Here is a 13,779-nt window from a genome sequence, read left to right on the forward strand (position 1 = left end):
GGTTGCTGCATTGACGTCTGGCACCACACCGTGAAGAGGCAGAGCACAGCAAAGAGCCTACCTGCCTGTTTCTTTTCTTGCTAAACATTTGGATGCCAATCAGTCTTGGTGGCAGCAGGGACCAGGAGTATACTCCAGACCAACTAGCTTCTGGGTTCTTCTCACAGGTGAAAGCTGCTCCCCCCCAATGGACCCCTCCCCACATCTCTGAGGTCAGAGACCAAACCATTTGGTGTGGGACGGCTAGGCCAGCATCACTGGGGGATATTGGGGACATTGGGGGATATTGACAGAGGATATCAGACCACATGATCGTGGTGGGAGGCAGAGGGAGCTGGGCTCCAACCCAGACTCTGCCATTTCCCGTCTATATGACCTTGGACAAGTCTTTTCCCTTTACCTTTAAAATGAGGTGATCAGATTGGCTTCTCTAAGGAAGGCCCTTTCCTGCTCTTCTGTTCCGACTTCTCCCAATAATTTTAGGGATCATGATAGGGCCTGGACCCATGATTTTGTTAGCATAGTGTTTCAACAATCTGGCTGGCAGCTTCTGTGGAGGTATAAGATTCACCCACAACCAGCACCCAGAAAGCTGCCAACAGCACACGTTCTTCTGATCTGCTTAATTAAGGAAAGCAAGGTGAAGGGGTTGACAGGCTTACTTTTAATTCAGCATTCAAATATCATTCAGTTAGTTCAGGGGAAAAAGCCAGCACCCTGAACTTCAAAATAAAATGCAAACAAATTACAAACATCAACAGACTTTGTCTGATTCAAGTCCCAACAGATAGTTACCAGAGTTCAACAAAGTCTCAGCATCCAGGTTTACAAGCTGGAGGGCTCCTTAGCTACAGCTGCCCAGAGTCTCCTCATCAACACCATCTCTAGGGCCCTGCGCAAATGGCTCTGTCCTCCCTTCTTATAGGGCTTCCGACATCATCAAACATCATCTGAATCACCAGAGCTCAGGCTCTGGTGATTGGTTCTTGAGTTGGCCCCTCCCCTTAGGACCCTGGGAGGTTCACATCCACATGGATTAGGTTAACACCTAATGGGGTTTGGGCCTGGGGCTTAGCACCTAGTAAAGCTCACTGAGATAAATTGAGTCACTCAAAGAAAACAAAGGCCATTCTGGTTACACATAGAGTACTCTCAGGTGATGAAACTCTCAAGCAAGGAATGTTGACTCCTTCTCTCTGTCACTTAGAGAATTGTCCAGAACACTGAGAGATGGACACATGACCTGTCCAGGGTTCACACTGGGCACTAACAATTCCATCGTGCTTATTTCTGTGTGTTTGACTCCCTGCCCCTGCCCCCACCCCAGCCCCCCCACCCCACCCTCCCCAACCTCCCCACCCCACCATTAGACTGTAAGGTTCTGGCGCAAGGCTCTACATCCTCTCTTTTGTATTCCTTCCTATGCCTGAGCAGTTCCTTATGCTTTGGGGGTGGGGTTGCAAACCTGGGATTTCACCAGTATAAGGAACTCCCTGTATGGAAATGCCTTCTCCCAACGCAGGTTCATACCTATCTGTAATTTACCTTTTAGAGTTAGTCACCTGGGACCCTGAGAGGTTAAACTACATATCTATGACGTGTCAAGACTTGAACTAGGTCTTACAGACTTGAAGGCCAGCCCTCTAAGCACTGTACATTCTGCCTCCATACTATACACAATGTAGCAGACTGTAGTGGGCAGCTAGGCCTGGTGGGTAAACACTGGACCTGGAGTCAGGAAAACCTGAATTCAATACTAGCCTTCCACAAATTATTGTGATCCTGAGGCAAATTACTTAATTGGCAGCTGCCTCAGTCTCTTCACCTATAAGATGACCATAATAGCAACCCTTCCCTTCCAGGGATGTTGTGAGGATGGGTGTAAGTGCTAGCCATGAGGACAGTCAGGAGACCTGGGTTTGGTCCTGGCTGAGCTATTTGTGTGACCTTCCACCCCCAGGCTTTCATGTCTTTATCTTTAGCAGGGTTGTGGCTGGACTGGCCTAGGTGATATCTGAGGCCCCTTTCCAGGGGCCAGCCCCACCCACCACCCTTGCTCTCTGCCCTTACTCTCTCTCCATCTTTCCCTGCAGGATGGTGGAATATTCTCTGGACCTTCAGAACATCAACCTGTCGGCCATCCGCACGGTCCGAGTCCTGAGGCCCCTCAAAGCCATCAATCGAGTGCCCAGTAAGTCATTCCCAGTCTGACTCCCTTTCCCTGACTCGGCTCTTCGAAGGAACGACTGACAGGAATTAGCCATTCCCAACCGGGGTATAGTAAACTCACGTTCTGTGCCGTGTACAGACAGGGAGCTCACCAGCCTGCTTAGTGCTGCTGGCACTGCCGCTGGGCTGGGTCACTCGTCACTTGGATGAATGGCCTCTGGAGACTACTGGTCATTGAACGTCAGGGCCGGAAGGGACCAACCCCAAAAGACTTCAGGAGAAATAAACTTTTTAAAGGCGCCACCTATGCGTGTAGGGCAATGTTAAGAGTGGCAACTATAACATAGGATAATGTTAAGATTTCAAGCTGGAAGAGATAGAAATCTCCAGTTTTACGGAAGCAGAAACTGAGGCTCTGGCTAAGGGACAAAAGTTTATCTATGAAGGGGGAACCTGGACTGGGGATGGGGGCATCCCACTCTTCTTGCCGGAGCACAAGACATTCCACCCCATCCCTCCTCCTTAATGCCTGAAATTCAGAGCTAGCCTTCATGGAGGTGATGAGGAGGGAAGGCAGGCCAGGGCTCAGCTGGGAAGAGCCACCCATTCTCAGGGACAGGTGACACTTTGAGATCACTTCATCCACTTTCCTCCTGCTCTTCCCTTATTATACGGATGGAGAATTGAGGTCCATGTGACTCGACCACCCTGGGTCACAAGGGCTTATGATAAATCCTGTGGAAAAAAGCAGTGTGTGATGGACAAGGGGGCAGTCTAGGCAGAAAGTCTAGACATCAGCTTGGAGAATGAAGAAAGGCTTTGTGGTGGAGGCGGCCCTTGAGATGGCCCTTGAAGGATGAGAAAGATGAGAGATGTATTCTGTTGTTGCATAGTCTAAGTAGTCATGTCTGACTCTTTGTGACCCCACTGGGGCTTTGTCTTGGCAGAGATACTGCCATTTCCTTCACCAACTCATCTTACAGAGGAGGAAACTGAGGCAAACAGGGTAAAGTGACTTGCCTAGGGTGACACAGCTAGTAAGTGTCTGAGATAGATTTGAACTCAGTGTGTTCTAGGCATTTGAAAAGGTAGGAAGGGGAAGGACAATATCTGTTGGGGGTGAGTAGTCCACTTTGGTTGGAGTATGGAGTATACAGAGGAGATGTTGTGGTTGTGAAAGGAGATGGGAGACAGGCTGAGGAGAGCCTCGAATGCCAGGCCAGTATTTGACCCTAGAGGCAATTGGGAGCCATTGTTTTTAGGATCAGACCTCTGCATTAGGAAGCTCCTGCACTGTTCAGGCCAGCGAATGAAGAGCAGCCCTCCAGGATGCCGGGAGGTGACCCATCTTGGAGAGGGCAGTGATTTTTAGGAATGAGGATTTATTCCTAGGAAAGGCTTTGGAGTCAAAAGACCAGCTTCAGATTTCTCTTCTGATGCTTCCTGTCCTCAACCCTGTTGAATGAGGCAGGGTGGCACCATGAAATGGTCACTCACTGTGGACTCAGAGGACCTGGGTTCAGATTCTGTGTCTGAGGCTTTCATCCCCCTCCTTCGCCTTCTTAGGTTGAAGGCGTGACTAACAGGCCTCACCTATGCCTGTTTACCAAGGCCTCGTTCCTCCTGTTGGTGCTGAGGGGGTGTGACACAGGGACCCGTGTCCCTTGGACTTGGAGCCTCTCCCCCGGATTCCTGGCCTGAGAAGGCGGCTGGCAGATGAGTCAGGCTTCCAAGGAGAAGCCAAAGGCACTCTGGGGACCCTGAGAGTGGAGGGCCACAGGATTGGGGGGTGGTTTGAGAGGGCCCAGGGTTGGGGCAGGGACTGGAAACCATACACAGACGCAGACACTCCTAGCCACACAGACACTTGGAGGGAGTGCTGAGTGTGGACGGAGCAGGGCGGGCCCTTCAGGATGCATGGACACACAGAGAGCACAAAAATCCAGACACAGCAGCAAGAGCCCTGGGTCTGAGGCCAGAGACATGGGGCCAGATGCTCCATCCTGCACCGTCAGGCTATCGCCTCACCTCTCTGAGCCTCAGTTTCTCCATCCATTAAATGCGAACAGAACAACCTTTGTACTCTCTACCTCAAAGGGTTGTTATGGGGAAAACAGGCCTGAAGGTGTTACAGAAATGGAATGGGACGGGATATCCACTCCCAGACATACGAAGACAGATTCAGCTGGCAGCACTGAGGGTGGCAGAGACATAGATACAGACACGTTCGGATGCCAACCCCCACACCCTCGCCCCTGCAGAGCCCCACACTGTTACCTTTTGGGGGAGAGAGGCTTCTTCCTTCCATCCTTTGTGGCTCCCTGATAGCCCGGGGGTGCAACAGAAGCGCAAGAATGCTCATCATACTGGAGGCAGGTGGTTTAGTCAGAGGAGCCCAGGCTGAGCTGTCCCAAGAATGGGGTGAATGGCTTCTTCTCAGCTGTGACTGTGGCCCTGGCCAGGCTCTGGCATGTGACTACCCCAGATGGTCTCAGCTGCGTCCCTCCCCCAGGCTACACTCTCCCTCAACCCTTGCAGAAGTGAGGATGAATTCCATAGGCCTGTGGCAGAGGGGGAAACTGAGGCAGCCTAGGAGGGGAAGTGACTCATCCAAGGTCACAGGAGTTGTGTTGGAGGCAGGATTTAAACCCAGACCTTCTGACTACAGTCAGTACAGCATGCGTGTTCTGGTGAAGACTTCCATTTCATCTCTGCTATGGAGCGCTGGGTTCTGACTTTCCCCATGTGACCTTGGCCAAGTCACTTCCCTTCCTCTGGCCTCCGTTTCCTCCTCTGTCACTGAGGGTATTGGACGTGATAATTGTTCTGGTCCCTCTGAGCTCCAGGATCCTGGGCCCTGGTGGCTGCCGGTAATCCCTCTGGCTGTTAATCCAGCCATTTAAGTATGAAAGGCACTTTGGGGCTCTTTAATAAGAAACTAGGACATTTGTTGCAAGAGGCTGGAGGCAGAATACTCTGTCTCTCTCTCCCAGCCTGTTCTTCCTGAACTCCTTCTCCCTAGAATGGCTCCTACTCCAAAAGCCCTGGGGGAGGCCGGAGGGCAACCCAAGGGACTACGGGGAAAGGGCCTCTCAGCCTCCCATTTCATCAGGTGGTCCAGGCTTGGAGGGACGCAAGAACATAAAATATTAGGCTATACAATGTCAGAGCTGGGAGGAGCTTTAGAACAGGGAATGTCAGAGCTGGGAGGGGCCTTAGAACAGGGAATGTCAGAGCTGGGAGGAGCCTTAGGTCAGAGAATGTCAGAGCTGGGAGGAGCCTTAGAACAGGGAATGTCAGAGCTGGGAGGGGCCTGAGAACAGGGGATGTCAGAGCTGAGAGGAGCCTTAGAACAGAGAATGTCAAAACTGGGAGGGGTCTTAGAACAGGGGATGTCAGAGCTGGGAGGAGCCTTAGAAGAGGGAGTATCAGGGCTGGGAGGAGCCTTAGAACAGGGAATGTCAGAGCTGGGAGGAGCCTTAGGACAGGGAATGTCAGAGCTGGGAGGAGCCTTAGAACAGGGAATGTCAGAGCTGGGAGGAGCCTTAGGACAGAGAATGTCAGAGCAGGCAGGGGCCTGAGAACAGGGGATGTCAGAGCTGAGAGGCGCCTTAGAACAGAGAATGTCAAAACTGGGAGGGGTCTTAGAACAGGGGATGTCAGAGCTGGGAGGAGCCTTAGGACAGGGAATGTCAGACCTGGGAGGGGCCTTAGGACAGAGAATGTCAGAGCAGGCAGGGGCCTGAGAACAGGGGATGTCAGACCTGGGAGGGGCCTTAGGACAGGGACTGTCAGACCTGGGAGGGGCCTTAGGACAGAGAATGTCAGAGCAGGCAGGGGCCTGAGAACAGGGGATATCAGAGCTGGGAGGGGCCTTAGAACAGGGAATGTCAGAGCTGGGAGGAGCCTTAGGACAGAGAATGTCAGAGCAGGCAGGGGCCTGAGAACAGGGGATGTCAGAGCTGAGAGGAGCCTTAGAACAGAGAATGACAAAACTGGGAGGGGTCTTAGAACCGGGGATGTCAGAGCTGGGAGGAGCCTTAGAACAGGGAGTATCAGGGCTGGGAGGAGCCTTAGAACAGGGAATGTCAGAGCTGGGAGGGGCCTTAGGACAGAGAATGTCAGAGCAGGCAGGGGCCTGAGAACAGGGGATGTCAGAGCTGAGAGGAGCCTTAGAACAGAGAATGTCAGAGCTGGGAGGGGCCTTAGAACAGGGGATGTCAGAGTTGGGAGGAGTCTTGGAACAGGAATGTCAGAGCTGAGAGGAGCCTGAGAAAAGATGATATTAAAGCTGGGAGGAATCTCAAAATCATAAAGTCCAACACTCTCATTTTAAAAATGGGGAAACTGAGGCCTAGGAGGGCATGTGACTTGCCCAATCTCCTGTAGCAAATATGTGATAAATTCAGGACCAAGCTCAAGTTTTCTGGGTCTCAAACCCCTTCTGCCTATAGTGTGCTCTGTCCCCAGGCTCTGCTCACCCCGTTATTCCTCAAAGGGGGCTTTGGAGAGGAATGATAGAACAATGTACCTTTCTCTAACACTTTATGCTTTCCTTCTCCTGGCCTTGGGAGGAAGGTGATACTTGTGTGATTATCTCCATTTCACAGGTAAGAAGACTGAGACTCAGGGAAGGAGAGTGACCTTTCCAGGGTCACAGGGCTGGGACAACCCGGGTCCTTTTGACTTTCGGCATCCATTTTAGCAAGTCCAAGTCATTCCCAGGCCCCTGGGGAGTGACGTTTCCTCTTGGATCAGTTCCCAGAATACCCGAGTAGAAGGGAACCCGGGGGTCATCCAGCCCGACCTCACTTGAAAGTGAAGGAGATGAAATGCTTTGCCAAAGGCTGTGGAGGCAGAATTTGAACCCAGGCACTCTGAGTCATCACTTCTGCAGATCAAACTGCCCACAGTCTTCACGCTTGTGAGCATCAAAGCCAGCAGCAGGAACCGGGCCTTGGGACCCCCAGCTGCCTGCTGGCTTTGATGCCGTGCTCCCCCTTTCGTGAGCATGCTTTACGGAGATGCCGCATGTTCATTTGCTGCATGCCTGACCCAGAATTCTTGTACTGGGGTGGATGTGGTGGGTAATTGCCAGATAAATGAAACTGACTTCAAATACTCTGGTGGCCCCAGAAAGAGAAAAGTCGGAAGGGCCCTGCCTCATGCCTGAACGGGGGGCGGGGGGGGGGGCTCTTCTTTGCCTCCTCAGCAGGGCGACAGCCAGCTCTGCCGACAGACCTCCAGTGGCCTTCTCTGCTCTCCCTCCCCCCACGTTCTTCCCCACTACGCTAGGCAGCCAGCCCTTTTCACCGTCGATTTCTGCTCACGATTTACTATTCTACCTTAGAGTCGATCCCAGAAATCAGTGGGGAGCAGGAAGCAAACACCTCGGTATTATCGCTTGACCCTTGGAGAAAGAAGGACACTATTAAAAAGCTAAATATACACTGGAAAGAAGACTGTCAGGGATGTTCTTCAAAGCAGTATTTACCAGGCAGTGATCTAATTTCCAGAGTCTGAGTGTCTTCTTGGAAAGGATAACCTTCAGCCTAGAGAGACCCTCCCTCCTTACTTCTCTCTTCCTCTTAGAAACTCGACACAGAAATCCAATCAATCAACCAACCAACAAGCCTTGATTAGGCACCTATGGTGTACCAGCTTGTGTCTTAAACACTGAGTAGGACACACAAAGATTTATAGCTGACCTGCATTGCTTAAGCACCTACTGTGTATCAGGTTCTATGTGAAACTGTGGGGTTGGAGATACAAAGATTTATAGCTGACCTGCATTGCTTAAGCACCTACTGTGTGCCAGGTTCTATGTGAAGCAGTGGGGTTGGAGATAATAAAGATTTATAGCTGACCTGCATTGATTAAGCACCTACTGTGTGCCAGGTTGTGTGGTAAGCATTGGGGTTGGAGAGACAAAGATTTATAGCTGACCTGAGGGGTCATCTAGTCCAGCCTGCCCCCTCATTTTTTAGATGAGGAAACTGAGATCAAAAGGTTAAGTCACTTGCCTAAGGTCATGCCTCTAATAAATGGTAAAGTCTGGATTTGAACCCAGGTCCTTTGACTCCCTTTCCAGAGGTCTCTCCACTGTATCACACTGTCTTTCATCATAAGAAGTTAGTCTTCAATGGGCCCTGGGCCTAGAGAGTTAGACAGTTCTTCGCTGAGATTCATCAAGCTAGAACTTCTCAGAATATCTTTTTTTTTCTGTCTAGGTCAATAGAGTCAGATTTCCAGTAGAGACCACCCATAGCTCCCTAGAAATATCTGTCCTCTGACCTGGGGACCAGACGTCTAGTGCCTTGGACTCCCTGGCTAGCAGGTGGTGAACTAGGGAGGATCGTGCCTCATGCTCTCCTCCTAAAATATTGTCCCAGGAACTAGGGTGTGGCAGAAGGGCTGGGAGCTGGAAGGGGCCTCTTAGGTTATCTAGCCTGAACCCCTCACTTTACAGCAAAGAAAACTGAGGCCCAGAGTGCCTCCCAGAGACTGAGTAGGATCTGAATCCAGGGCCTCTGGCTACTTGGCTACTCGGTTCTAATCCTGGCACCTCTGCTAACTTGCTGTGAACTTGGGTAATTGTGTGGGCCTTGGTTTCCTTCACTGTAAAATGAGGGATTTGGACTAGATGGTCCCAAAGGTCCCCAGCAGCTACAAACGGCAATTATTCAAGGCCTCAGTCCCCATCCTGAAAGAAAGACCAAATCATTAAAGAAATTCTGCAGTGCAGACTCTGGCCCTCCTGCTGTTTATTTGGGCCAGCATCCCCAGAGTCCCAGCAGGCTTAGGGAGAGTAGGCCGGGTTACCCTTGAGCAAGTTTTTCTCCTCCCCCTCTCCCTTTCTCCCTCTCTTCTTGCCTTCTCTTCTCCTTCCTCCTTCCCTCTTCTCTCTTCCCTGCTCTCTTCTCTGGGGCTTTAGAAAAGGACACAAATGAGGAACAACAGGGGCTGGTAATTTGCAAAGCACTTTAAAGATGACCCAGGATCCCCACCCATTACCTCTAGTGATCCCCACAATCCCCACAGGGAAGGGGGTAATCCTTGAAGCCCCCAACCAGTGGGACTTCCTATTATGAGGATAGGCTTCCAAATCAGAATTTAGGCTCCTAGGGCCATAGGGTGAGAGGTAGAGGAAGAGGGCACCTAGACCAATTGTCCTCTCTGTTCGTGTTAGAGATTAGGAAACTGAGACTCAGAGTCTGACATGGAATTTGAACTCCCAGTTCCCCAGCTCCAGCCTCAGTGCTCTGAATAGCACCATGCTGTCCTTCCGTTCCTGCCCCCTTTCCCCTTCAGAGCTATCCCCTCAGCATCAGGCCATCCAGAGAAGGCTTTAGTTGGCTGCTGTGCTGCTGATGATCAGCCTGGTGCTGACGGACAGCTCATCTCTCAAGATGGCGGCAGGTAGATCCAGTGCAGGGCCTTCTCCCTGCCCTCTTCTGAATCAATGTAAGAAGGTTCTAGACTGGCAACAGACCAATGGTGCTGAGTGCCACAGATACCCTGGAAATTCCTGGGCAATAGTAGATAGGACAAAACCCAAGTTGTTCAGGGGTCATGGTAGAGACAGTGCTTGGGAGTTCAAATCTCACCTCAAATACTCTCCAGGTGACCCTGGGCAAGCAAGTGACCTCTTTGGCCCTCACTTAGAGGGGCTGGGCTAGATTTATGCTCCTACAAACCAACAAAGAACATTTCTTATAGCTAGACTGTGTCCAGAGCACATACTAAAGGAGATGAAAAGTTTATATGAGACACAGTTCCTACCCTCCTGGAGCTTCCCATCTACTAGAGGGAATAAGACACATCCAACAGATAACTGTGATACCTAAATATTATGTGGTAGGTGCCTCAGAGGGATGCAAAACCAAGAGCCATGTAAAGTAGAAAGGTACAGAGCAGGATGGGGGGAGAGCCAAGGAGGGAAGGGAAGGTGCTGGAGTTGGGCTTCGACAAAGGGCAGAATTCATCAGGCTAAGAGGGGAGGGAAGGAGGGCATTCACAGGAACAGCATGTGGAAGATCTTCCTGGATCTCATCACTACCTTATTAGTAATTGGTTGGGCAGGGGGTTGGGAGGAGAATGCCATCCAGGGCCGAGGTATCTCCAAGGGGGGAAATCTTCCTAAATATTTCAGTGCAGTTATGGTCCCACCAGAGGGCCCCCAGGAGCCTTCTGGGTATCCTCAGATCCCTGACCACCTCCACAAACCACATCAATACTGGCAGTGTCACAACCAAATAGCTGTTTGGGGTTCCAGAGCCCCAGCCTCCTTCTAATCTTCATAAGTTGGCAGATCTTAAGTAAAGAAGGAGTGAGGAGTGGTTGGTAGAGAGGAAGGGGGGCAGAGCTTCCTGGACTCAGCCCATCCTTGCTTCTGCCTCTGACCAGCGGTTTAGACCAATAATGCCATGCTGCATCTCTGTGATCCCTCCTGAGCTCACCTGGCTTTCCTCCTCCTCCCCTGCTCTGCAGCCCTAACTCTCCCAGTGTGAGAAAACACCACGTTGCCAGCTGGAGCTCTGGGATCTCTTCCACAGTTTGGCATGGCTAGTCCTTCACACTTTCTCTGGATTTTGCTTATTTATACCAGTTTGTTAAGATTCATCGACTCCCAGACTCCCAGGATGTCAGGCTTTAGACATCCTCTGGTCCATTCCTCATTCTCTGGGCATAGGAGCTGGTGCCCAGGAAGGAGAAGGGACTCAGCTTGTAAGAGGGAGAGCCAGGGTCTGAGCCCAGAATTTCTGTATTGAATCCAGCCCCCTTTCCACTATATTTCTTTTTTTTTTTGGAGGAGGGGAGGCAAGGCAATTAAGTGACTTGCCCAAGGTCACACAGCTAGTAAATGTGTCAAGTGTCCGAATCCAGATTTGAACTCAGGTCCTCCTGACTCCAGGGCCGGTGCTGTACTCACTGCGCCACCTGGCTGCCCCTCCATATTTCATTACCTATCATAATTCTTGCAGGAGAAGGGGTTCAAGGCTGACCCTTAGTTTCCTTCTGCTCCAACCAGCAATGGCCCTTCAGAGGCTCTGAGAAGAAAAGATTCTAACTCCTTCCTTCCCAACATTCCCCCTCTTACCTCTGAAGACAGTCACCTCTGCCCCCTAAATAGCCCCACAAAACTCCCCCTTCTCCCTTCCTGTCCCTTACTCACTTCTTCATGGTCTTCTATATACATACTTTTAAATATATAGCATCAATCTTCCAGGCAAAAGACTTGGATTCTATACCCTTTCTGCTACCAAATGGCTCTGTGTTCTTGGGCAAATCGCTCAACTATTTCTGGCATCAGTTTCCTTATCTGTAACTCCTATTGTTATGTCGGAGGTCTATGGGAGGAGTTTGGGATCATTGGCTCAGGGAGCCTGGGGCCGTGTTTGGTGCAGTGGTCTTTCAGGGGTCATGATCCCTTTATGCTTTTCTCAGAGGGGGAAGGGAGTGGCTCGAACCCAGGCTCAGAGCCAGTTATTCCACCTTCCTCTGTAGCCAAGGCTAAGCTTGCTTTCAGAAGGTCATTCAATCAGAACAGAACGAAGGAATGATCTCATTGTCCTCTGCTCTGGTCAGTCCCCAACTGGAGGATGGTGTTCGGTTCTGGGAGATACATTTTAGGAAAGATATTTACAGGCTCAAAGGTGTCATGATGTGAGATCGTGGGAATCACAGATTTAGAGCTAAAAGAAACCTTAGTCCAAATCCTTTGGTTCACAGATGGGGAAGCATAGACCCAGAGCTCTGAGATCAGGGGCCCTATGAAGGGACAGGAAGACTCAGGGGGCACATTATACCTGTACCCATATATTGAGAGGCCTGTTATATGGAGGAGGGATTAACCTCTGACCAAAGGGCAGAACTAGGAACACCAGGTAGAAGTTTCAGAGAGGCAAATTTCAGATGGACACAAGGAAGCAGTTACTAGTTATTCAAGCTACCACACAGTGGAATGGGTTGCCTCTAGAGGTAATGAGCTCTCTGTCACTGGAGGTGTTCAAGCGGAAGGTAGGTAGCCACATGTCAGGGATGTTGAGGATGGGATTCCTGTGCAAGCCTACACTAGACTAGATGGCCCTTCCATGTGGGTTTATGATTTTGAGAATCTGTAGTTGGGAAGAGGGTGGGAGAGGAGATGAAGCCAGAGGCTGAGCAGTAAGCAGCAGGGGAGGGATGGCTGAGGGGTTGCTGGTGTCTTCTTCCCACAGTGCCTTTGGATCTTCTCTCCCACCCCCAGGCCCACCCTATTAGTGTAGCTGCCCTTCCTAATGAGTGAGAATGGCTCAATCACCCCCAGAAGGGCTTTTCTAAATGGGACAGCAGCCAAGAGGAAGAAAAGGGAGGGGGAGGGAAGGGGGAAGGAATAGAGCTGAAATGGAGTGGAACCCATGGCGCTGGGGCTTCATCTTACTGGAAGAGATTCAGCATTGGCGAGGAGGGAAGGGAGTGTCGAGGGAGAACATCTGGACCCAGCATCTGGTTCAGCACCAAGGACAGAGACAGAGAAAGAACAGCTGCAGGAAGTAGGGAGAGAGGTGGGGGGTGCGGGGGAGTTGTGTCGTGCATAGAGTATTGGGTTTGGAGCCGGAGGACCTGCCTTTAACACCCACGGAGAGCAACACTGTTGCCTCCTGCCCCTTTTTGGACCCTACAAATGGAGACGCGGACGTTTCTGGTATGGTGGACAGCAGGGAGATGGGGGAACGTTAGCAAGGAGAACGAGGTAGTCTGGAACAGGGATGAGCCTGGGGGGCTCAGGGTGGCCTCCCCTAACTCAGTAACTTTGGGGGAATATCACCTCAGTAACTAGAATCAGGGGACAAAACTGTAACAGATTATTCTGCCATGAACACCCCAGGTTTGTGGTTGGGATGGGATGGGATACGGTTGGGAGGTCCCAGTAGTTGGAGGGACTAGTGAGCTCCTGATAACAATCATGAAATTACTGATCAACAATTGGGAAGGAACTTATAGGTCATGTAGTCTAACTCTCACTCTACAGAGAGGCAGATGAGTCCCAGAAAGGTGAAGTGACTCTCCCAAGGTCACACAGATAGTAAGGGATGAAACCAGGGCTTGAGTTCAGGTCCTGTGGCCCCAAGTTCATCATTCTCTCTGTGACCCCACACTGCCTCAGATGATCCAAATCCAGACATTTATACCAAATTTTATATGTTTCAAGGTCATTTCATATCCATCAACAAACAAGTTCATCCTATTGAGGACCAAGTGAGTAGTGAGGGCAGAATGGTTCCATGACAGGAGTTCTGCATCTGGATACAGAGGAGCTGGGTTCAAATTCTGGCTGTTACATATTAGCTGTATGACCTTGGGAGAGTCACTTCACCCTTCTGGGTCTCACTTTCCTTTTACATAAAATGAGGGGTTAGGATTCAATGACCTGTACAGTCACTTTCAGCTCTAGGGTCTGAAAGCTGCCCTGGGGTCATAGACCCTGGGAAATGAAGGGAACATAGAGATTATTTGCTTCCCCTTTGGGGGATGGTGGGTGGAACTGGAGATGTTTATTTAACCTCAAAAAGAAATGTTTTTGTGGGGACCTCATCCCTGCCTTCAGAAATCTGAAGGATTGTCATG

General features: G+C 50.7%; 1 protein-coding gene across 1 annotated transcript in view; it reads left to right on the top strand.

Moving 5' to 3' along the window:
• The first annotated feature begins 2,094 nt into the window (after window positions 1–2,094).
• Window positions 2,095–13,779, top strand: part of CACNA1I (calcium voltage-gated channel subunit alpha1 I) — a 115,090-nt gene continuing 103,405 nt past the window's right edge. The window contains exon 1 of the mRNA XM_036760824.1: window positions 2,095–2,191. Coding sequence (XP_036616719.1) covers window positions 2,095–2,191 — 97 coding nt within the window. The remainder of the gene's footprint in view (window positions 2,192–13,779) is intronic.

Source organism: Trichosurus vulpecula, chromosome 5 (assembly GCF_011100635.1).
Source record: "Trichosurus vulpecula isolate mTriVul1 chromosome 5, mTriVul1.pri, whole genome shotgun sequence".
Taxonomy (NCBI): domain Eukaryota; kingdom Metazoa; phylum Chordata; class Mammalia; order Diprotodontia; family Phalangeridae; genus Trichosurus; species Trichosurus vulpecula.